Raw genomic sequence first — 23788 nt, 5'->3', positions numbered from 1 at the left:
TGCCAGTTAAACGCCACACGGCAGCTGTTGCAGTGAGAGTTGCTGACCCGGGGATTCGCACATGCCCCTCAGAGTTTTGCAAAAAAAGTTCTACTTCGCAAAGCAGTTGTACGAGCTGATTGAGCATATCCATCTGCGAAAGCATTGACCACGCGATAACGCATAAGCCTCTCCGGTGAACACCCTAACTATAGGTTCCTGCAGCAGCGTGCAAGTTCCTTCTAACTGTAAAACGGAGTTCCTGCACATGTGTTGAAATACTTGCCGTGAGAGGGTGTCATATGAAAGAGAAAAAAAATTGGAGCGTCGCATTATTGCCTATTTCGCAGTTCCTGCTTCGAAGAGCGCTCTTCTTCCACACCAGTTGTGCAGCGGATTCAGGCCACACAAGCCATAGTAACTGTAGAGGCAGTAGAACCCGTGCAAGCAACACACGCAGCTTATACATTTATGTGTGCATAACCCAGGACAGTCCTTCCCAAGATGAAGTTCTCTTCGCTGGCATCCCTCGTTGCCATCTCCCTGACGGCGGCTCTGGCGAAGAGGGTTACTGTGAGCAGCAATTTGGTGAGTCCCCCCGAGCTGAAAACGGAGTTGCCATTCGGCCCTCTTTACTGTTCACGTCTCTACCTCTTCACTTCACCGCAACTATACTTTTTTATTTTTCCCCTTTTCAGAATTTCGTTACGAGCAATCCGAGGCAACTGCAGAGGAGTTCTTCGCAGAGGCTGCGGGCTACAGGTTCGTCATTTTTTTCTCCACCCTCCTAAAGATGCCCCTTGGTCTTATGCATGGCGTGGGGTACACAATGGAAGGATGAGATACCTCTTTCATGTGTGTATAGTGGGTGCATGTAACCCCTGTCCGACCCGAACGTTGCATTATCCCTAGTTCACCACCATCCTTAAATTTCACCCTCTTTTTTTCAGAGTACAAACTGGAAAATAAGATTATACGGGGGCCTTTGACTCCTCTGAATGAGTTCGTTTTGGTGCAGAAGGATGAAGCGTATGATACCACGGAGGCGGGCGTCTTCATCGGTGACACGGTAAATTTGGACGGTGTGAAGTAGCGCCCAGGTGGCGTAGCACTGCACTATGCATCTCTGTAACTGCTGATTCGTCTACCAATTTCATCACTTATGGTCTTCGTCATCCCCTCCCCCGCAGATGCGAAAGAACCAATACATCGGCAAAATTCTAGGCGTGGGCACCGGAGCTGTCAACACCAAAAACGGGTAAAAACAAACCACCGGCGTGTGCTGGTGAGGAGGCACAGTTGATACACCCCACATACAAAATGGGGGGTTTACACCTCAAAGTGGAAAATTGCACCCGAATGGACACTGCGCAAATAGGCTGAATTTTTAAAAACAAACTCAATTTTAAAAAGAGAATACTATAAAGGCGCAAAAAAGAAAGGCCGTTTTTTTTTTTTTTTTTTTTTAAATCCCTTTTTCGATTACCCACTTGTGGAAGGAAAAACGTGGAACAAAAAAAAAAAAAACACAAACATGAGAAAAAAAAAGGAAAAAAGATCCACAAAAAAGGGGTTACCATTACGGATGAGAAATATGGCTCCCCTTTTTTACCCTCCCCTGATTAATGCCTTTACAAAAATGTGAGCTATCGGAGAGGCTTTTTTTATTATATATATATTTTCCCCCTTTACTCTGCAGGGAAAGAGTACCGATAGACATCAAGGTTGGCGATGTCGTGATTTTCAACCCGAGCGATGGATCCAAAGTAAGACATTGCGGAGGAACGTGTGTCCTGTGTGGACGCCCCCACTATGAGAGAGGCAAACGGAACTGCGCTTCCTCACCAACCGATCTACTTCCACACCAATCGAATTGCTTCCTCACCCCTCGCAGCTGAAGTACAACGACAAGGAGTGCCTGCTAATATCCAACGAAGAAATCCTCGCCAAAATAAACGATGCTTCCGTGGAGGTGAGACCAGACAACGTCACCCCCTTCTATGACCGCGTGCTTATCAAATTAGTAGACACAAACGCAGCGTCCAGTTCGTTAGTAATAATGCCTGAGGCCAAGAACGAGAAATCAACAGACGGACTTGTTGTAGCAGTTGGCGATGGTATTTACGATTCGAATAATAACAAAGTGCCAATGGATATACGTGTAAACGACTACATCAAATTTTCTCCCTTCTCCAATGAAAGCTGTGAGTTCACATATAACGGGGAGAAGTTCACCTTTGTGCGGGCAAGGTATATCATGGCCAAGTATTAAAAAAAAAAAAAATAAATAAAATAATGACCTTTTGGCTAGCTGGCTAGCTAAATCGTTTTTTTTTTTTTTTTTTTTTTTTTCCTAAATGCGTCAAGTTGTCCAGATTGACAACTGTTTCGGTTTGGCTTCTACTCTTCCCACGGGGTTCATCTCTCCATATGTTTAATTTAATTCCCCTCCCAGTTGTGCCTCTTTCAAATGGCCAACAAGGGAGAAAATTTCCCCCTCCCTCACCCTCCTGTGTGTGTGTTCCACGTGCTTGACGTGTATGCTACATGTACATATGAGTATGCTCTTCATGTCACCTTTTTAATCATTTTTTTGTTGTCTTATTTGAAACTTATGGAATAAGCTTAAACCTGCGGGTCTACCCTTTTTCTTTTTTGTACACGAGGTTTAATTGACCGTACGGAGATGGAAACAAGGTAGGGCATACTACCTTCTGTGGAAATTCCGAACAAGGGGGAAATCCTCGTCGACCATTTTGTGCGCATTAAAAAGGTTGACACAGTGTAGAGATGAAGTAACGTCGGTCTAAAGATGTGTCAAAAAGGCCCTAACATGGACTGCAGACAAAAAAGCTAATGTGAATGGTGAGAGTAAGAGGTATTATGCATAGGGTGTCTCCTCCATGAGCGCATTTTTATCCCACCCAATTAACTTACAACACGGATAGAGGAAATCACAGCGCGCAGTAATCGCAGAGTTACCACCGGGTAAAAACGTGCGTGCTTTATGTCGCCAATGATTTGCAGAATATCCACCAGCGTATAATTCTTCATCATTCTTTTTAGCTCTCGATAGTTTTTGCCATACATGGGGGATCCCCCCCGTTCGCATGTTCTGATGTAGTAGTTTATCAGCTCGTCCTCACGCTCATGGATACTTTCACCTCCCAGATCATAAGAATGTCCACTTTCGCACACACCTGTGTTGACCTCCCGCACGTGATGCATAAACTGAACAGACGCAAACACGCACAGGGCCTCCTCCAATGCAGGTGACAAATAATAAGCTAAACTTTTGTGGAATTTATCCCCACGGTTGTTTTCACTTCCTACATGAAAAGATTTCGAGTGGAGCTTCTTTACAATTTTTTGTATTTCCTCAAAGTGCACAGATGTGTCTAAATGGCAGACCCATAGATATGTATGCATCAGCTCGTGGGACATGTAAAAGCAGAAGGAAATATCTGGCAAGCAATTAGCTAACGAGAGATGATCAACCAGTTTTATGTGCTCATTATTTTTTGGCAACAGTTCATGTAGTTTTAAATTTCTATAGGCATAATTTTGTATCATCTTATTCTGCTCATGCAAAAGGAGTAATTTTTTTTGTGACACGATTACACAGTTGCACGATGCTATGGTCCTTTCTCCATCTTCCTTTTGCTTCAACATATTCCGTAGGTATAACACATCGGTATATTTCAGCTCGTTATGTAACAGCCGTGTGAAAATTTCCTCTTCGTTCGGTTGGTTGGAAAAGGAAAGCACGAGATGCAAATCGTACGACTTCAGTTCTGTCGAGGTAGCCATTTCGGCAACCGTCTGGGCAGTCGTTTTGTAAACCGTTTGAGTAACCGCTTTAGATGCGATCCGGGCCGCAATGCGGGTCGAGATCCTCGTTGTGTTCTTCATATTGTCTGTCTCCGTTTTGTTGTTCTTTTCCTCTTCCACTGTTGCGTCCGTCTTGTGTAGAGAAATTCTGCCTCGCCTGTCTTCCCTACTTCCCTTCTTCCGATTCCTCAGCAATTTGATGTAGTCCAAGAGGGGCGCCGCTGCCTTGCTGTATACACTCGATTTTGTGGAAACCAATTTCTTCAGTTTGTGAATTTTTCGTTCCCTACTTCGCTGGTTGTTCCCCCCAGTGGGGGGTAGCTTTGTAGAGGGAACGACGGGGTGGGAATCTCCACCACTATCTCCCTCTCCTACTTTGTTACTTTTTGACGGGCTCGAAAAGTTCACCTTTTGTCCTTCACCTTTTCGTGACATGTCCTTTTTTTTTTTTCTTTTTTTTGACCGATGTCTCGAACGAGTTAGTTTCCGAAGGAGTGTTTTTATGCCCCCTTTTTGGTTCTGATCCGATTTGAAATCTCCTTCAATGATGTTGCCGTTTTTCCCATTCGGTGGGGGGTCCCCTCCCGTTGCTGCAACTTCGCTGAGTTCGGCTGGCTCTCCCTTCTGCGCATACCCAACGTGGTCATACTCAAACGTGCAGCGATGATTCGCGTCGTTAAACCTTTCCTTGTTAAAGGTGTAAATATTCTGGTAGGTTACAAAATTGGGGGGAACCCTAATCCCCATGTATAAATCTAGGAGGTACAAAACTTCAGGTATGATATCCCCCACTTTTTTATCACAACAGATGATGGGTAGCTCGCAACATATGTCACATAAATTATCGTATGTGGATTGGCAGCAAGGGGCGTAACTTCGTGAGGATGTCTTTTCCTTTATTTTCCTTTCGCAGGAGAAGCAGTTTTTCAAGTTGGTTTTGCATCGGACACACATTTTGTATGACTTCCACATGACGTGGTGGTACGGCTTTCCATCTGTGCTGCCGAAGCAGTAGCAGCAAGTATCTTTCGAGGGAGGATCCATCTGCCTCTTTTCATCGAAGATACTATATGGGTTATAACCCCAACAACACCTCAGTCGAACGATCGCATGAAGCTTACGGAAAGGGACACCTATTTGGAGTGCCGCCCCACTCACAGAAAGAGGAAGTAAATCACCTCACAGTTAAACTCCATTATAAAGAGCAGAGCAAAACAGAGGATGATAAAAATTTGCTTGCATATTATGTAAAAGCGAACCAGAGGAGACAGAGATACGTATAAGTAGCAAATGCATATGTAGTGACACAGAAGTGCGTAGAGGTATGGGTACAGGCACAAGGAAGTGGGGTCGTGCAAGTACCAGTTCGCTAAGGGAAGCACATACATGGTTTACTTTAAAAGGGGGGGAAATTCAAAAACGTTTTGGTAAGGCAGGTTCTATCGAAGGGGGAAAAAAAAAAATAAGCAATGAAAAGAAAGCGAAACGGTGAAAAAGACAACCACGAAGCGGAAAAAAAAAGAGAACATTCCGCGCAGCACGACAAAAAAGACGCGCATAGTGAGAGCAAGTCCTGATCGAAGTTTTTCCCCAAAGCGATGAAACAGGATGTGCAGGGGCAAGCAAGTGTTCAGCTGAGTCCTCTTTTTGCTTTTCTTTTTCAAAAATTTGTGCACGTGGTTCCCATCTCATTTCCCTTGTGTGTACATGGCGATGTTGAGAGGTCGCATGTTTTTAAAGGGGCAAAAATGTTGGTTAAAAATGCTCGTTGCAAATGTTGGTTGCAAAAATTTGTCGCGAAAAGTTGTGCGAACAGACGCAAACAACGGTTGTACAAATGATCGCGCGAGGCGAAGACACACACCAACCGGACTTGTTTTGCGGAACGTGTAGCTGCTGATTCGCCATGTTGTAAACCGCGAAAAAAGCAACGCTTCTGAAAAATTCATCTGTGGGGAGGGGGAAAAAAAGCGCAGACAGATTAAACAATGAGACTTCTTTCTCCATGCCGCCATTTTGGTGCGTTTTCTCCATTCAGTGTATGTGCATGCAGAGTTGGGTTCCAAAAAAAAAAATAAATATATATAGGAGAGCCCATGTGCATACTGCAGAAAAAAATATTCACCTGAACAGGCAGCTAAAAAAAAAAAATAATTAACACATTCACCTGAACAGGTAGCGAAAAAAAAAAAAAAAAAAATACACTTTTGCCTGAACAAGCCAATAAAAAAAAAAAAAAAAATTCGCCGCCTTTTTGTAAGAAGTTAAATTGTGGACTTATTTCACCTAGTTAAAAAGAGAGCGCAAATGATTAACCCAGATAGATGAGGATATGCGCTTTAAGAAGGAAACCCGCCAAAGCTGAGGGCGAAGATATTATCAGATGAGTGAACTCCATTGGGGATGTTTGCACGAGTAACTGACCGAATCGCACGCCGAATTCGTGTCAGAGCGCACATTCATCGTGCGGCTTTTCAACAGGGGAAGGAGAAAGATTAAGGGCATCCCGCGGCGAAAGAGATGAACAGTTTGAGGGGATAATTCAAAAAAGCGGAGAAAGATAACAACGCAGATTAAAGGGGATTGACCTGCCGGAACAGATGCGCAAGCAGGAGACACCCAAAGACGGGCTAATCCCAGCAGGCACGCAAAAAGAAAAAAAAAAAAAGAAGATAAATGATAAAACGGAAGGGAACGCACTTATGCCATTCGCAACGGAGTTGTGAAGATGAAAAGACGTTCTGTTCGCATAATGTTCTCCCCGCGATGTTGCTGCATATTGATTGTGGCACCTTCGTAAGAACAACTCTTCCATAAGTCGAAAGTGTGGAAGGAAGAATCAGCGGGGATCGAGCTAATTGATTGGATAAAAAATACGAGCTGCGCTGCCGTGTAGAGAAGTGCCAGCGGAAGCGCTCACATGAGATAGAGAAAAAATAGAGAAACCCATTGGGGAGACGAATAACTCACCCAGGTTGAACTCCTTACAAATAGCGGACGTAAAAATGGACGGGGACACAATATATAATTTCTTTTTCTTCCTTTTACGCCCCCCACCAGAATAAGACAAGGAGCTTATTTCGCTCACCCACTTATTTTTAATAACCTACATGAGGTGTGAAAACTATGAATTTTGTTTCGAAACAATTTTGCCTTCTTATCCTTTGGGTGATATTACACACAGCAAGCCCGTCCAATTGTCGCATATCAAATTACAACACGGTTAAGGTTGATAGCGGTAGGTTGTCTCTCCCCGTTTGTGACGTTTTCAACAACAAGCAGAATATACAAAGGAGACACTTTGCTGTAAGGAGGAAAAAATGGAAAGGTAGTATACAAAATTTGAGCAAACTCTGTAGTATACAAGTAAAAAGGGAGGATAACAAATCGAAAAATTGTTCCACTTCCAAGAAATGCTCACTTGAAAATGTAGCGAGCGGTTTTAAAAATGCCAAGGGGGGGAGTTTCGAAGGTGGTCTAACGGATGTGCTACAGGGGGACGCCCCAAAGAAGTGGCCACAGTTAAGCGAACACACAAAGGGTCTACATAGGAAAAAACCAAGCCTGTGTGACACTGCTAGCCATATGAATAATTCCACAAGACGGGCAAAGGGACAAACGACCAAGCAACAAGTACTTAACTGTGATTCAGACCATCCGAATGAGGAAACTCTATCACCGAATGGTGTGGACCTCCTGCAGAAGGAAAAAAAATATAGCAGACAAATATACACGCACGGATATGAAGAAGAGAAAAAAATTCGAAAGAGTAAGATATTAGTCATCGGCCTAAACGGGGTAAGTAGCGAAATATGCAAAAATTTAATTCTCTGCGGAGTGAAGGAAATAGGAATATATGACAATGACATTTTGAGCGTCGACGACGTAGATAACCTCTTCTTTTGCGAGAAGAAATTTATAGACAAGGAAAAAAAAAGCATAGCTTGTGTGCAGAACATGCGTAAGTTGAATGACAACTGCAAAATTGAAGTGGTGACAAGTGTTGAAAATGCTATGCAACACTACGACGTAGTTGTATCCGCAAATCAACGTGACCAGTTTAATATAAAACTGAATAATCTGTGCAGAGGGGGCAGTGTGAAAGGAGAGAAAAAAAAGTTCATTTGTGTAAATACTGTGGGTCTGTTTGGGCGCATTTTTGTCGACTTTGGACAATTTACTTACTCCACTTCGAACAACAATGGGGAGTCGTACGACATAAGCAAAGTGGAACTAGCAGGCGATGATCACGTCGTGCTGCATCTTTTGCCCAACTATGGGGAAGTTCACTTGAGCGAAAAGGATGTCCTGATTCTACGTGTGCAAGATTCAAATCAGCAGGTGGTGAATATCCCCTGCGAAATTACAGACGTGTGTAAGGGAAGTAACAAAATCCGCGTCTCCATTTTGAAAAAAAAAAATGCACTGGACACGTTTGTGGGGTATCTCATCCCCCGCAGAGTTGTGCAGTATGTAGAAAGAATGAGCCACCATCTCGGTATCCGTCTGTTTGAAAAATTGAGGAAGATGCTCCAAGGAAAAAGCTCCAATCAGTGTGTGCAAGAAATCCTTTTGAAAAATGCCCCCCGCAATATGAGTATCAAAAAAGTGCCTGAACAGGTCAGGTTAAATTATCAAAGTTTGGAGGAATACTTAAACGGTGTGCGGCGAAAACTGGACAGGGGAAAAAGCTATTCTCCGTGGTCCCTCCTGATGACGTTGTTTAACCGTCCTGATGAAGGAGACCAAGTGAGCGACGAAGAGTTGTGCTTCCTTTGTTACGAAGAAATGATAAAACATAAGAAGGGGGAGAAAATATTCACCCCAGAGGACATTCAAGCGTTTCAAAACTGGTGTAAAAAAAAAAAAAAAAATATGAACATTCAGGTAGTAAATGAATTTTGTTCAGCTGCACATATTGAACTGTCGCCATTTTCTGCATTTTTTGGTTCTTTGGTGACGCAAGAAATTTTAAAAGGTGTATCGCAAAAGTTCAAACCCATTCACCAGACCTTTTTTTTCGACAAGAGGGATTTATTTCGCTATGCGAAAATTACTCACAAGTATCACGGAAGGCACATGCACCAGCTGAATTTTTTTGGGCCCCAATTTCAGAAATATCTGAATGAATTGAATGTTTTGCTGGTCGGGTCAGGCGCCTTGGGGTGTGAGTTTTTGAAGCTGCTGGCGTTGATGGGGGTTTCCTCGCGTAGTGGCATATCCCCTGGGGGGCGGATCCAAGTGGTCGATTATGATCTGATTGAGGAATCCAACTTGTCTAGGCAGTTCCTGTTCGGTTCGAAAGACGTGGGAAAGTTGAAGTGCCAAGTGGCTGCAGAGAATATTAAGAAGTTAAATCCGGATGTGAACTGTGGCTTTGTGAAAATGAAGGTGGATGAATCTATATTGGGGAACCGGGGCTTGCTTCTGAATTGGTTGTTTTCTCACTCGAGGGGTAATGACCAAAAGGAGACACACATAAACGGTGGTACATCCTTGGAGGGACCTAACTGGAAGGAGAAAATAAAAAAAAGATCGCCTATGAGGAGAAGCACCACCCCCATTGTGTGCATCCTCTGTTTGGACAATTTCCAAAGCAGAGCAGTGTGTGACACATTCTGCGTGATGAATTCCATTCCAATGGTCGAAGCGGGCATAGAGGGTCTGAAGGGAAGTAGCCAAATAGTTATCCCCTTCGCAAGTGAGACTTACACAAGTAACTCGACCAATGGGGAAGCCGACCAGGAGGCGAATAACTCATGCACCATTACATCCTTCCCCAAACACCCCAAGCATGTAATCCAGTTTGCAAGAAGCGTTTATAACCATTATTTTACAGACAATGTGATAAAAATGAATAAATTTTTAAATGACCCTGTTTCTTTTATTGGACAGTTATGCACCTACGATAATGTGAGCAATTTGCTCCACTTTTTTAAATTAACAAAAATGTATTTCAATTCCGACGTTCACAAAAATGTGGAACTCCTCTGGGAAAACACCTTTGTGAGAAATATTATCCACTTGCTGAAAAACAACGAAGCAGAATTGCACAAGTATTTTGAAGAAGTGCAGAAGTTGCCAAAGCCGGTTTCCTTCCAGCAGGGAAATAAAAATCACTTACTCTTCTACCAATGTGCGTTGAAAATTTTTAAAAAAGTTTTCAAAAATTTGATAGACATTTTGGCTAGCCAGAACAGTCAGTATGGGGGTGTCTTCTTTTTTAAGGATGAGCAAGTGGGGACCTCCAAATTGCCCTCCTTTGAGGACGCCATAGGAGAAATTGTGTCGAAGAATGATTTGCGCGTGGATGTGAAGCGGCTGCTCTACTTCCTCTCTGTCATCCGGAAGAATACCGACCGGGAGTTCTACGCTTCCATCGAGAGGGAACTCTTAGACCTGTTCAACAACCCTGTGTTTATTTTGGCTCTACGGTGGGTTCAGCGCCAGAAGGACGAGGTGGGAAAAGAAGCAGGTGTGACGGCCAATGCAACTACCCGCGGCGGTAAGGAAGTAGCTCTGCTCACCCCCCTGATTTGTAACCTGCAGGACGACAAGGACGACATAAACTTCGTGTTCAGCCTGACGAACATACGGAACGAAAACTACAACTTTGCTCAGCTTCCCATGCTGGAGTTTTTTAAAGTCTGCAACAACATTGTGCCGTCTATCGTGACGGTCGTTTCGGCGATTTCTGCGTTGGCGTCCCTCGAGTTGTACAAGTTGGCCCATTTGATGCAGTCGCGTGGGAGGAAAGCCCAAATGGGGGAAAACCACCCAAGGAGCCAATCTTTACGGCGCGAGGAACCCACCCCAGAGGATCTAACTCAATTTCGCGAGGAAAAGTTAAAAGACCTAACCATTTACACATACGGAAGGAAGGTCTACATTAGAAAAAACGGAAAAGTGATATTCTCCTTTTTTAACGTGCCCTACGACAAGCTAGAAATCTTGTCGAGCGAAGTTAACAACCATTATGTGAATTTGGAGGATAATTTTTTTACCCATTCTGAGCTGAATAGTGTGTGCCCCCCCTTGTCTTATGAAAAGGCAGCGTCAGAATTGATGAGGAGATTTCAGTTTTCCGTTTGGAACTATCTCTATGTTGATATTTATCCTAGAGGGGGAAAGAGGAAGGGTAACGGGGAGTGCACCGTGGGGGAGTGCGGACTGCCCGTTGGTCCGTTCGACTACCAAAAGGGGGAGCATTACGTGGTGGGCAAGCTGGCCGAGGTGAGTAGGGCGTTGCAAAAGGTGACGAAGAAAGCGCCTCCCGGGGTGATCCACAACGTGATGAGTGGTACGAACGAGGCAACCAACTTGGCAGACTCCATCCTGAATGATCTCCACACGGTGGCTACCGCATCCGAAGATGAAGCGTCTCTTCAGGAAGCATCTGTACACATTTGCGACATAAAAAAGAACTTGCACCTAATGATGGAGCAGAGCAGAAATGGAGGAAAGTTTTCCAAGGCGGAGGGGGAAAAGGCACTAGCCGATCTAGTGAACACTTTAAAAAAAGTGAAAAAAAATACGGAACAAATGAGCACCCAAGCAAAAGCATTTATAAACATGAGGAGTAAAGAAACTAGGGAGGACGTCACGTTGGACGAACTGGTGGCATCCCTGGAGGTTCTGTTCGGTGTATCTATTCAGACAATTGGGGTGAGGGACAAAATCATTTACACGAAATTTCAGTTGCCCTCTTTTAGACACTCGGGACGGAAAAGCCTCTCCGTTATTCTGCGTGAGCTATTCAAGGGAGATGCAAATTCATATGCAGAGACGAGCACATACGTGTTGCATATCTTCGCTACGGACAGTGCAGGGAGGGAAGTTAGCCTGCCCGACGTGCAGGTCAATGTGCACTACCACTGAGGTTGCTTTTCGGAAATGGCTACCAACTGCAGGGGGTAAAACAAATCCCCCTGCAATGTCCTATTTTCATCCTTTTTTTTTTGTCAAGCACATAACTTGTTTGCCCTCTTGTGAGGGGTTCTTCAAAAATTATTTTTTTAACGTTTTAATGACATAAAAAAAAGGGGCAATTTGGTGGGGTGACAATCGCGCCATCCTCGTAAAAACGGGGTGGAAAAGTGAAGCGGCAAATGGGGAGCAAAATGGGACAACTTGCTATCCACTTTGCGGTTAAGGGGGTCTCTTCCCCGTGTAAGCAGGTGTAGAACTGGGCCCAACGAATTCGAAGCTGACGTAGGGGGAATCCTCCCTACGCTGCAACGTCGTGTCTGCTCAACCGATACGCACGTCATATAATCTTCTTCGATGTGAAGAACCGCTTGAAGTAGAAATCCTGAATAATCGCGGCAACAATAATAATTAGAATATTCATGAGGGAAAACCACATGAGGGTGTCATTGAGCTTATCACTGGACTTCTTTTCATTCTCCTCCGATGCTTTAATTCTTTTCAAATTCAAGTGGAAGTTACTCATCTGGTCAACTATTTGCTTTAAGTATATGGTGGCTTCATTCAGGTGTTCCGTCTTGGCTATTTGCGCATAATCCCTTGCTTCTGTGCCATGCTTTATTTCAAAAAGCACATCCATAACTTTATTGGTACTGTTATATGCACAGAAGGAGTAGGAAGTTGTGTAGAATGTTGTGAAGGCCGTCTTAATATCATGCTCATTAATCGTTTCAAAGAGTGGTAACTTTTTTTGGAAGTTGAAGGATTTTTCGTATATGTCTGCGTCGTAGATGAATATAGATATGGGTGAATTTTTGTTGTCTGTTTTGAATTTCGCCACCACAAGTGTGTCCTTATTAATTCGCTCCTTTAAGCATTTCACTTTTTTGGGCCGCACGGTGAGGTAAACCTCTATCGCTTCTGTGTGGAGGCATTGCAGGGTCAGCACGACAAGCAGTGCCGCCAGCTGGGCCAGCCGTCTCACCATGGCGAAATGGTAACTCCTGCGAAGGGGTAACTGCTGCGAAGGGGTAACTGCTGCGAAGGGGTAACTGCTGCGAAGGGGTAACTGCTGCGAAGGGGTAACTGCTGCGAAGGGGTAACTGCTGCGAAGGGGTAACTGCTGCGAAGGGGTAACTGCTGCGAAGCGACCCCTGCACAATTCATACACAACAGTTTTATGTTCCTCTTTGATGCTTCCAGGGGGTATTCCTACTGGATTTGCATTAACATGTACCGACACGGGCGCATATATGTGCACACAGAATGGGGGGGATATTTATTTTGGAGAGAGATCTCTTCCACCTTTTACTAAAAAAAAAAATTTTCGCAAAAAGGAAATAGCCACACAGAGGTGGGGAAATCTCCCCAACAATTTTCACCCTCCGAACAAGAGCGCTTTCATACATGTGCAAAATATCCCCTGAGCATACATGCCATGGGCAGGGGGTACCTCCTATGCTATGCTATCCTATCCTATCCCTTGGGGTCCACAGACTTCTCGTCATGGTGGTGAATACATATGTATACGTGCTTCCTCCATTTAAGTCTTTTCTCCAACTTGAGCGCAAAAATATGTGCACGAAAAAATGCAAAAAAAATGCGCACCAAAAATATGTGGTTCATGTTAAAACCCCGCAGAGGACCCGTTTGCCAATCCGTGCCGTTTGTAATTCCCCCCCGCGCCAGTTGGTGGCACTTCCCGTTGCGCCATTCGGAATGACGTACCACCCCCGCATGGGATATACTCGACCTCCTAAGTGCATATATGTTGGGGAAAAAACGCGAAAAATGAGAAAGTCAGAAAAATATTAAAAAAAAAAGTGATGAAAAAGCGGAAAGGAAAAACGTGTGAGTGCCTTACTTCACCACGAATGATGAAAACGCAAAATGGAGTAACATCCAAATTGAGGAGTTGCAAAAATATGTAAACCGAACAGCTGGACGGTAAACTTCCTTGCAATCACGTTAACTGCCTCCCGATAATACCTTGCCCCCTTTCTTGGGATAACCCCAAAGGGCGACCACCACAATTAGGTAATCACAACAAGGGGAAAAACAACCCGAGTCCCCTTCCTTTTTTCCCCACCTCAGTGACATCCATTTTGTAATAACAACAACTTCTACACGGTCATATGTCTTCAAATTGTCTCCCCAAAAAACGAGATAAGCAACCCCGTAGGAGGATAATAATAACAATTCGTCCTTTCCCCTTAACGACAAAACAGGACTAATTTGTAAATTGAGCATCAAAGATAAGAGAGCCATTTTTCATTTTGTTGAATTACCCACCAATCGCCCCATCTGGATGTTCCCCAACACGTTATACAATTGCTGCCCCGTGGCCGAAGGAGCGCTACCAACGGTTCTGTTCCCCCAAGTGGGAGCGCCATCAACGGGTTTTATCCCCCCCGCAGAAGTGCTACCAAGAGGCTTCCCCCTCCAAGGTGTAGAAACACCCCCAAGGCAGAGAAGCCCAAGTCGTCACACCCCGGAACTTAACTGCGAAAGAATGGTGCCAACCCAGAGTGAAGAACAAACCGAGGCTGAAGTACCAAATAGCCAAGCAAAAATAGTAAACGACCTAATCGAAAATAAGGACGCCATCTGCTCATGGTGCTTTGATGTACTAAAGCATGAATTGAAAAATGAGAAATTCGATAAAGTCCCCCCGCTGATACAGTCACTACATAACAGCGGGTTCAAGATCCCCTTCTTTGTCAAATGGATGAAGCTGAATGATGTGAAAGACATGGGGTCTTATGATTACGACGCGTATGAACTAAACGGCTGTATAGGCTGCTTAAACGAAACAGATATAATGGAGCTGCGTTATTATGCTTTGGAGAGTTCTCTCAACGACACGAGATTTTATCCCATCACGTTAAAAGATTTTCCTTTCCTGATTGTTACTATAACGTATTTATTTAACTTTGAAAAATGTGCACATGTGTATGATTGGGTCATTGGAAAACATGGCATTAAAATTAGCTTTGTCGTTAACAAGAGGAGGTACTCGTCGACGTTTTTGCCAGACGTCGCTTCTCAGCATAACTTTGATCACCAAACGACCGTCAAGAAATTAATTAGGAAGGCAAACTACAGGGGGGAAATCAACGACGAGCTTTTGGAGAACATAGAGGTGGAGCGCTATGAGGGGGTCAGCTGCAGCCTCACCCATGTGGACTATGAGAAGGTTAAGCAGGGCTAACCGGCCAGGTGAAGTATCCGATAGGAAGTAGTGTGTGACGCACAAATCAAACGGTATAGGACATACGTGCTGCAGCGGTTGGGTACCTGTGCACCTTTGCCAAACGATGAATCAGCAAAGTGTAGAAATTGTTGTTAAGGGAGAACCATCATTTTTTCCCACTACTGCTTAACTTTTTTTTATGTACAAAATGTTTGCTCGCTTGTTCGCACTTTTCATCGAATTTGTTTTCCTCTTTTTTCTCAAAAAAACTCCCCCTCCGGGTGTGTAAATGTGAGATGAATGAGTTGTAAGGAAGCTTCCAAACTTGGGTAATGTTAACGTTTCGATTGGACGTTGTAACATAGAGTGTGTAACGTTGTTAAATCCCCCTCGTGAAAGAAGAAAAAACGGGGTTCATACATTTGTGCATTTTTTCTCTCACTCCTGGCCCACCACTCCTTAAGCATGTAAAAAATGTGCTTCCTACTAGGCAAACCAATACTCACGCCGTTTTCACCTGAACGGCAAGGCAATTTCGAAATAAAAAAAAAAAAAAAAAAAAAAAAAATAGCTAGCTGAGTTGTTGGAAAACATAAAGGCGACACTGCCAACTGCAGGAAGCGCCGGCGGAATATTTGCCAGCTTCTACCCATGAGCAACAAACTGGGGAAGCGAAAGATCTTCCAAAGGGGAAATGCTCAAGGGATAATTATGAATTCTATTTTAAGAAGTTCCTATATTGTAAGTACCACCGTCCGTGTAAGGCATAAATTGTAGAGACTTTCTTTCTTTCCCCCATTTTTACATGAACATAATTAAGAAGGAGTTGTCACATTTCCCCTGTTTTTTAAGAAGATGGTTACATAACAACGGAAGGGGTACACGTCAAGTGTCCACTCGGAGGGGGATCGAACCATGTTTAAGTGAAATGAAGAGGAAGGGATGTGACGTAAATGTGTTGAGCTTGGTAATAAGTAACAACAACCTCTGCTACTGCTTGCTGAGGAATAAAATTATTAAAAAAATTGGACTCATTAACATTAAGAAGGACTTCCAGCCTTATGAGCAGGGCCCCTCCAGCACTCGAAAGGGAAAGAACAAACTCGACAAGGAGGAGTTAGCATACAGCTATGATCGAGAGGACACCCCTCTGAGCTTTAACATACGGGAAATTCTAACCGTTTTGAATTTGGTAAAGCTGCATTCCGATGGGGATGGACAGCAAGGAAACAACTCCATCGATAACCACAACGATAGTTCTGCTCAGTGCAGCCAGCCGGGTGACCCGCCAATGGGCGCATACACAGGAAGGGTCAAAGGGGAAGAAGAACAGCATTATGAAAAGACCCCGCCGCAGCAACATCAGCGGCCGAAACAGCCACCGCAGGAATGGATCATCGGGATCGAAAAGGTAAATGACAAATACGAGAAGAACCGAACGAAGGAAAAAATCCTCTCCGTCCTGGTGTATTTTCTAAACTCAATTTTCAAGTGCCAAATTATTTTTTTCTGTCCTAAAGAGGCGAGAAAGTACTTCAGCACCAAATGTAGCTGTACCTTGGAGACGCGCGAAGAAACGTATAAGTACATAAAGGACAAGGTGAAAAACTTCCCAAGTGTAAGTAAAGGTGATAACACGGTCAACTGCCTATTCAGTGACAGCTACGTCATGGCGTTTTATACGTACAGGTATTACATGCACCACCTGGTGAAGAATAACCGAACCGTTTTTAACTACCTCGAAAGTGAAGTTCGCCGGAATAGGAGCTTTAACAACATTCTACAGAGCTTGAAGCGCGTGGAAAATGAGGAATGCTCCCACGACTTGAGGGAGCTGCTCAGGGATAGAATTGGCCGCATCGTGGATCGAGAATCCTACAGGTTGGTTGACAGGCACATGCTTTGAGGGGGTGACCTGAGCAGAGAACCTGCATGGCAATGTCACACGTCCGGTAGATTGCGCCTCTTCCCCCAACGGATTATCGCCTAAGGAATCACTTGCTAGAAAGGCAAAATGGAAAGACGTTTTACAAGTTTGCCCACCGTCCAAATACGGGGGTAAGTGCCAGATTGGCGAGTTCCCTCACGGAGGGGCAGTTTGAAAGAGGCGGTTCGCGCGTTGTAAAGCGGAGCCCGCAACTAAGCAGAGCGTCTTACAGAGAATTACGCGAATTAGCGCTCCAAATGGTAGGGGCTAAAAAATGGAAAGAAAAAAAAAAACTGAGCAAATATAAACAGAGGTAGGTGCAAACAAATGAAACAGAAAAACTCGTCAAACAGACTTTTCAACGGGAAGACAAATAAATTTACCAGCAGCGTGTAGGTACGCCGCTGAGGTGGCGGGCATATACATCTGCACCAAAGTCTACTCAACATACTTCTTCGTGTCAGCCACACTGATAAGCGTGCAGTCAATATTTTGGGGGACACAGAGAAGCAACACCATATCTCCCTGTGAAGTGTATAAAGCGCGCACGTTTAAGATGTTTTTCTTTTTTAGATACTTGACAGATTGGAAAGAGAGTTGTAGAAGATCCGTGCTGACAGGACCTTTCTCGTTTGTGAACTCTTCCTGGGTGTGTTGCCCCTCCGTTAGTTCCTTGTCCCCTTTTAAGGCGTCATACGTAGGGACCGGATTAGCAGTGTCCAACTGGTGCATGGCTTCCCCCCGCTTGTTTTCCCGCCTCATCTCGTGCAGAAGCATATTGTAAAGATTTTCATCCTCAAAGTACAGCTGCTTTGCGTTTAGAAAATTGTAGCGAAAATTAAGTGACGACAGGTAGTACTGATCGATCATGCCTGAACTGTACTTGAAGGCATCTTCTATATTTGATAACTTGACGTTGATGAAAAGGTCGTTAGGTATGTTGAGTCCTAGTAACCCCATTCTGTCACAGCTACGGAGGAGGAGGCAGTACTTGCTCTGGAAGGATGGTGGTGGTGGCGGTGGCGGAGGCTGGTTGGGCGCATCCACCTGGTGAGCACCTTTCTGATCGCCCACGTTCTTCCCTTCCCCCACACGGCGACCCAAATCGATCAGAGAGACATCCCTATACTCGCAGAGCTGATAATTTCTGATAACATGCGTCTTTAAGAAGGACAAACCACTGCCCTTCCCCCAAAACAGGGAATATACGTAGACGCAATTGTCCAGCGTAAAAATGAACAACAAATTCTCAACGACGATGGAAAACAAGTAACTCCGATGGATGTTCCTTCTGCTTAAATTGAAGTCGAAAATTCTGAAACATTTTTTCAAATACTTTTTAGATTTTTTAAAAAATAAAAATATATTTTTTTGGTCATCCGTGCAAATGATTAATTTCCCATTGTTGTACTTTTTTAAATTGCAGAGAATTCTGTCCACTTGAATTTCTTCCCTGACTTCCTTCGTGTCGATCTTGTAAATGGCCACATGGTAGGTATATACATACTCTCGTCTATTTGTACGTGTGTCCATCTCGTCATCCTCCACATGTTCGTACGTTTCGTATGTCTCCTCTTTGTTGTCCTCCCCAACAACATCCTCCTCCCCTGCAACGTCTTTCTTCTCATCCCCCTTGCCGAAATGACACCTCGCAAAGGAAAGAATGACCACGTCGTCTTTAACAAATTCGAAGGAGTACACTTTAAAAGCGCCCAACTTGGAAAGGTCATAGTTGTATATAGTGAGGTCACCTACATTGAAGTGATAGATGGAAAGCTTCCTATTCGTTCGACAAGCAATTTTCGTCCCACTTTCATTCACAATGCAAGAATTAACAAATTCGTTTTTTCCGTAGGAAATGTTGGCAATGTGTTTGTAATTCACTTCGCTAATATTTGCCATGTCCTTCGGAGTGAGTAGCCCAACATCCTGTGGAGAATTCCCCCCCTCCACGCAGATAGAGCTACTATTATAGTGAATTCTTACCCCCCACGCGTGTGTACAAAAAACGGTTTTCAGATTTTTCGAAATGTGCACATTCCTGTTCAGCTCAGCGTTACCGATTTGGAAATATTTACTGACTTGGTTAAAACTGTCATACAGACAGAAGGTCATATCATCACTTATGCTAACGATTACATCCCCCCTCAGGAGGATGATCTTTTTTATGTCTGAAAAATGGGTGGACCTTTTATTAATGCGATACCACCTATTATTTAGTTCATTCGCTTCTTTCACCTTGTGGAGGAAGAAATCTTCTTCTCCTCCTTCGTAGTTACCTCCATTCATTGATGCGTAATTAAATTTCATTTTATGACCGTCCATTTTCATATTAACCATTTGGTAGTTTCGCTTCCCCATCGTAGCTACGTCTTGTCTGAGGCTTCCATTTGAGGGAACCCCTCCTCCACTATGTACACGTGTCAGGGCGTATTTTATTATATACCTATCCACACCTGCCGTGAAAATATAATCCTCATTCAGTGTCTTCGCTAAGGATACGGACTTGTACAAGTGGTGGTTGAAAAAGTATTTTACGCTGAAGGTGCTGTTGTCGAATATAGTTAGGGAGCCACTGTTATCTACACACACCACTTCATTCGTCTTGTATATGTAGAGGACGTCCCAAATGATGCAGTTCTCATTGACGCTTTTGAATTCCCCCTCGCAGCACTTCCTCGTTATGTTGTACTTGTAAATTTTGGATTCCTCACTCCCGAGGAGTACATAGTGGTTGTAACTATGGTACGACCTTTCTAGCTCCCTGATTTTGTTCCTCGGGGGGGGGAGGGTCGCCCCGTTCAGCTCATGACCGCCATAGTGGTGGTCACTTTCCTCCTCCTCACTTTCCATCTCGTCGTTAACCACCTTAGTTTTCTGCTTTCCCCCCTGTACACTGCTTAGCAGCACTTCCCTACTTTTCAGCTCATCCATAAAGTACAAACAGACCAACTTCTCCCTGCACTTGAATCTGTTCTTAATAAATATGTTAAACGTTTCACCAGTTTGGTTTTTCCTTTCTGTTTTCCCCGTTCGGGGGGAGAATACGTGCCACTTCTTTGGGGTCACTGTCGGGGCGCTCTCTGCGTCTTCTCCCTGTGACGAGGCATCCTCCTCCAAATACTTCGTAAGATCGGTGGACAGTTTGATTCTTTTGTCCGGTCGCTCCTGTGCGTTTTCGTTACTCCCATCGTTCCGGTCACTGTTATATGCATCATCGTTGACGTTGCTGACGTCGCTAATGTCACTAACGTTGCTAACCTCACTAACGTTGTCGACGTCACTAACGTTATCGACGTTGGGCAAGCCCCCCTCGTGGAAGCGGTCGAAGCAGTTGTACATGCGCCTGCCCACGTTGCTGTATATGTTGTACAGGTAAAAGTAGCCATCCAAATTGGTGACGCCAAAATATTGAAGGCTATTATTCAGTTTGGCACAGGAGATACTCCCGTTGCTGGAGATACTTTGCAGTTTGTTTTGATTCTCCAAATCGTACAGAACGATCTCACCACATAGAGTCGTAATGGCCAGAACGTAGTCTTTCCATTCGTTCTGCATAAACAAATGCTTCTTCTTCCGGTTCTTTTTGCTAATCCACATAATTGACATGATCGAGCTCTGTGACACATGTGCATGCAGCTGCAGCAAGTACAAGAACTGGTTCTTATAAAATTTGTACACATATATAACCCCAAAGGAGTCACATATACATATGTACTTTCTACAGGGAGATGCTTCTATGGTTCTAAGTTCTTTCGTTTCATAGTCATAGAATTTAAATTCCGTTAGGTTCATGGTTAGTTGTTGCTTATCATTTTTTCTTCTGTACATTTTTTGGAGGATCCTCTGTGCCCCTTGGGGCCCTTCATTGGTGCTGTGGATGGTTGTCATTGCGGCAGGTTCGTAAGTAAATATGAGGGGCTCCTCCTAGGTATACCTCCCACCAGGGGTGGTTATTGTGCGCCCTTTCTACAGGGAGCGTTTTCACTATGTAGGGATGCCTCTACATGTACGTGTACAATTGGGGTGTATTCTTCCCCCTGTTTGGCTGCCTCCTCAGTGTAGCTTTCTCGCCATGCAGCAGCAGAGTGGGAGAGGGGATCTATGAAGCGTCTGCTGGTGGGGAGCTAAACTGTCCCTACCCACTTGGTTTCCACGTAACAACGGGTGAGGGTCAAATCTATATATAAACGTGATCGCTCATTTGGCCCTTCCTGGAATGCGCGTTCAGTATAGGCATACGCGACGGAGAGTAACAACAGGGTTACATACTCTGGTCGCGAAGTTGTGTTTTTTTTTTTTTCTCAAAATGGGAAAACGCCAGTGGAGAATGCACTTCTTCCTGGACTTTGCTCTACTTTGAATGCCAAATTGGGAGAAAGTAATTAAAAAAAAAAAAAAAAAAAATGTAAAACAAATTTCTACAAAGTTGTTGATTAATCCCAGGTGGTTAATTTCGGAATGGTTTCCTTTTTTTTGGAGTGCCTCCTCAGCACGTTCAAAAAAGAACAAAAAAAAAAAAAAGAAAAAAACAGCGGTACGAAAAGGACTACTCAAAAGTATATATGATATAGGTATAGGCAACCACATTGTGCACGTATTCGAATGGCTTTGTAAATATGCCCCTCCGCGGGTGGTACATTTTTACGCACCGCGGAAAAGAGGCAAATGAAATGAAAGGTCACCATTTTCAGCGCAGAGAAAACGGTATTCAAAAAAGGGGAAGGAAAAAAAAAAAAAAAAAAAAAAAGATGCATGGATGGCTAACCGGATGAACAGCTACCAAGCTTTGCATACAAAAAATGCAATGGGGAGAAAATAAAAAAAAAATAAAAAATAAATAGGCCAAACAAACAACTGTTCTCCCGTCATTGTCATCTGCGCAGCTTTACCTTCTTTGCGTTATGAAGTGGAGCTACATATTTAACCCTCCCCTCGTCCTCTTTACAACCATAAACGGGAGAAGCAAAACGGAACAACGTAGAACGAAACGTTAGGGAAGAAAACGACAAAAAAGAAAAAAAAGAAAAAGGGGGGAAAGCAGGGTGGTCCAATTAAATTGCTACAGAACTGATCAAAGGGGGCATCGTATTTGCAATTCTCGTGCATAGGGTTCCTTACCCCCGTATTTTACTTTATTTTATTTTATTTTATTTTATTTTATTTTTCCTTGCCTCCTTTTTGTATCTGCCAACCCGTCAGTCGCGGCCGCGGATTCGGCGAGCCAAGTGGATATCCTTAGGCATGAGGGTAACCCGGTTTGCGTGAAGTGAACATAAGTAGGCGTCTTCAAATAGACTGACGAGGTAGGCCTCCGATGCGGTTTGCAGTGCCAACAGAGCTTCGGGGGTGTAACGCAGTTGTTCATTGGGCAATTCAAACAATCGGGTGATCTCCTTTACCACTCGAACAAAAGGTATTTTTGGAATAAGCAACTGTGTTGACGCTTGGTATGCTCGTATTTCTTTTAATGCTAATACACCTGGTCTGTATCTATGGGGTCTCCTAATTCGAGTTGTCTTCTTCATTCCCTTTTGCGGAATTTGACTTCGAGTACCTTTCCCCGTTGCGGCGTGCTTATGTGATGATCTGCTCTGTGCCGTCTTGTTCGTCGGTTCGTTGCTGCTCCCCCCCCCGTCTACGTTGCTCAGGGGGTTGTGCATGGGCACGCTCTTTTTCGTTCGCACCATTTTGTCCTCATTCAGCGGTGACAGCAATGCAGCCGTAGCAGCGTTGGTTGTAACGTTGGTTGTAACGTTCGTACCGGTGTGCCTCCTCTGCTGTGACCACCAGTTGGGTCAAATTACTGGCGCGCCGCTCACCACTGCGCAGATCGGACTTTCAAAATTCCCACTTGAACCGCTGGGCATTCTTCACGCAAAGTTCCGCACTTGCCGGATGAAAATTTCCCTTTTTGTGGAGCTGCACTTTTCGGCGTCAAATTGTACGTTCCTCTGGATGGCCGACAATTTCGCCTACTTTCCTACGCGCGCTTGGCGAAGTTGGAACGGTTTGAAGATACCCACGAAAAAAAAAAATGAAATAAAATGAAGTGAAAAAAAAATAAAATAAATTGTTTCGCAAATGAGATGAACTGAACACTTAATTTTATAATAACGTTTTTGCCATTTGGAGGTGGTGCAAAGAGGAAATTTATTTTCCTCCCCCGTTTTTAATTTTTTTTTTTTTTTTTTTTTCACATTTTTTTTCCTTTTTTTCCCCCCTTTGAACTGTAGCGCAGTAATGCGAAATGGGGAATGTCCACAGGGAAGCTACGTAAACCTACCGGTGGGAAATGTGAAAGCGAATTATCCACTAAAACAGATGATCGTATAGGGGTGTGCACATTATGTTGAAATGGACGCCGTTCGGCGGAGTGTTGTGTGTGGCCTGCCGTTGCTGCGGGTAACATGGCTGTCTGATTTGCTTAAAACACACGGTGTGAAGAGACCCATAGAATGTACTCCCCCCCTGTTGGGCATTACATGGGGGTCCTCTACATAGGCCATCATTTGAAGCGCAGTTATGTTTATAACAATGCAGATGAACTTGTCCTGCGTCATTTTTTGGGGACAGCATTCAAGGGAGGGATGCCAACATAGACTTTGGTTAGCAGTTCGAGCGATCGAAAAGATTAGGCCCAAATGAACGAAGCTGTTTTCATTCCCAACCGGAAGAGATATTCCTTTTGCCTCTTTTCCATCCTGTCCTTTTGTTTAATTTCCCCATGCGGGAAGGCCATTCGGGTAGCCACTTACAAACGCGTTACCCTCTCACGATGTAAGGTGCCAAACGGAAAAGAAAGAGAAGCCTACGGTTAGAACTTCGGAAGAACTATAAGCATTCTTCCATTTTAGCGAAGAGAAAAAGGAACGCAAAAAAAAAGGAAGAATCGGTTCGCTTTGTAGTAGGGTGTATATGCCACAAAATAG

General features: G+C 44.0%; 8 protein-coding genes across 8 annotated transcripts; 4 read left to right on the top strand and 4 right to left on the bottom strand.

The window, feature by feature from the left end:
- Window positions 1–483: 483 nt before the first annotated feature.
- On the top strand, window positions 484–2251 carry PCOAH_00042570 (Uncharacterized protein; the record flags this gene model as incomplete). Its single annotated transcript, XM_020061041.1, has 6 exons — window positions 484–567; window positions 678–741; window positions 930–1048; window positions 1170–1237; window positions 1679–1745; window positions 1874–2251. The coding sequence occupies 6 exons, from the start codon at window positions 484–486 to the stop codon at window positions 2249–2251; spliced, it is 780 nt and encodes a 259-aa protein (XP_019916985.1).
- A 656-nt stretch (window positions 2252–2907) lies between these two features.
- Window positions 2908–4854, bottom strand: PCOAH_00042560 (Uncharacterized protein; the record flags this gene model as incomplete). Its single annotated transcript, XM_020061040.1, has 1 exon — window positions 2908–4854. One exon carries the CDS (start codon window positions 4852–4854, stop codon window positions 2908–2910), a length of 1947 nt encoding a protein of 648 aa, XP_019916231.1.
- Window positions 4855–6936: 2082 nt separating this feature from the next.
- On the top strand, window positions 6937–11688 carry PCOAH_00042550 (Ubiquitin-activating enzyme; the record flags this gene model as incomplete). Its single annotated transcript, XM_020061039.1, has 1 exon — window positions 6937–11688. The coding sequence occupies one exon, from the start codon at window positions 6937–6939 to the stop codon at window positions 11686–11688; it is 4752 nt and encodes a 1583-aa protein (XP_019916405.1).
- Window positions 11689–12076: 388 nt separating this feature from the next.
- Window positions 12077–12724, bottom strand: PCOAH_00042540 (Transmembrane protein Tmp21-like protein; the record flags this gene model as incomplete). The annotated part of the gene is made up of 1 exon (XM_020061038.1): window positions 12077–12724. One exon carries the CDS (start codon window positions 12722–12724, stop codon window positions 12077–12079), a length of 648 nt encoding a protein of 215 aa, XP_019916697.1.
- A 1524-nt stretch (window positions 12725–14248) lies between these two features.
- Window positions 14249–14947, top strand: PCOAH_00042530 (Uncharacterized protein; the record flags this gene model as incomplete). The annotated part of the gene is made up of 1 exon (XM_020061037.1): window positions 14249–14947. One exon carries the CDS (start codon window positions 14249–14251, stop codon window positions 14945–14947), a length of 699 nt encoding a protein of 232 aa, XP_019916661.1.
- A 910-nt stretch (window positions 14948–15857) lies between these two features.
- On the top strand, window positions 15858–16835 carry PCOAH_00042520 (Uncharacterized protein; the record flags this gene model as incomplete). Its single annotated transcript, XM_020061036.1, has 1 exon — window positions 15858–16835. One exon carries the CDS (start codon window positions 15858–15860, stop codon window positions 16833–16835), a length of 978 nt encoding a protein of 325 aa, XP_019916330.1.
- Window positions 16836–17294: 459 nt separating this feature from the next.
- PCOAH_00042510 (Uncharacterized protein) lies at window positions 17295–20747 on the bottom strand (the record flags this gene model as incomplete). Its single annotated transcript, XM_020061035.1, has 1 exon — window positions 17295–20747. One exon carries the CDS (start codon window positions 20745–20747, stop codon window positions 17295–17297), a length of 3453 nt encoding a protein of 1150 aa, XP_019916279.1.
- A 1307-nt stretch (window positions 20748–22054) lies between these two features.
- PCOAH_00042500 (Histone h3) lies at window positions 22055–22546 on the bottom strand (the record flags this gene model as incomplete). Its single annotated transcript, XM_020061034.1, has 1 exon — window positions 22055–22546. The coding sequence occupies one exon, from the start codon at window positions 22544–22546 to the stop codon at window positions 22055–22057; it is 492 nt and encodes a 163-aa protein (XP_019916564.1).
- Between the last annotated feature and the right edge of the window lie 1242 nt (window positions 22547–23788).

Source organism: Plasmodium coatneyi, chromosome 12 (genome assembly GCF_001680005.1).
Source record: "Plasmodium coatneyi strain Hackeri chromosome 12, complete sequence".
NCBI classification, from domain to species: Eukaryota; Apicomplexa; class Aconoidasida; order Haemosporida; family Plasmodiidae; genus Plasmodium; species Plasmodium coatneyi.
Note: the sequence above shows the minus strand (reverse complement) of the source record. Positions and strands in the feature narration are given on the sequence as shown.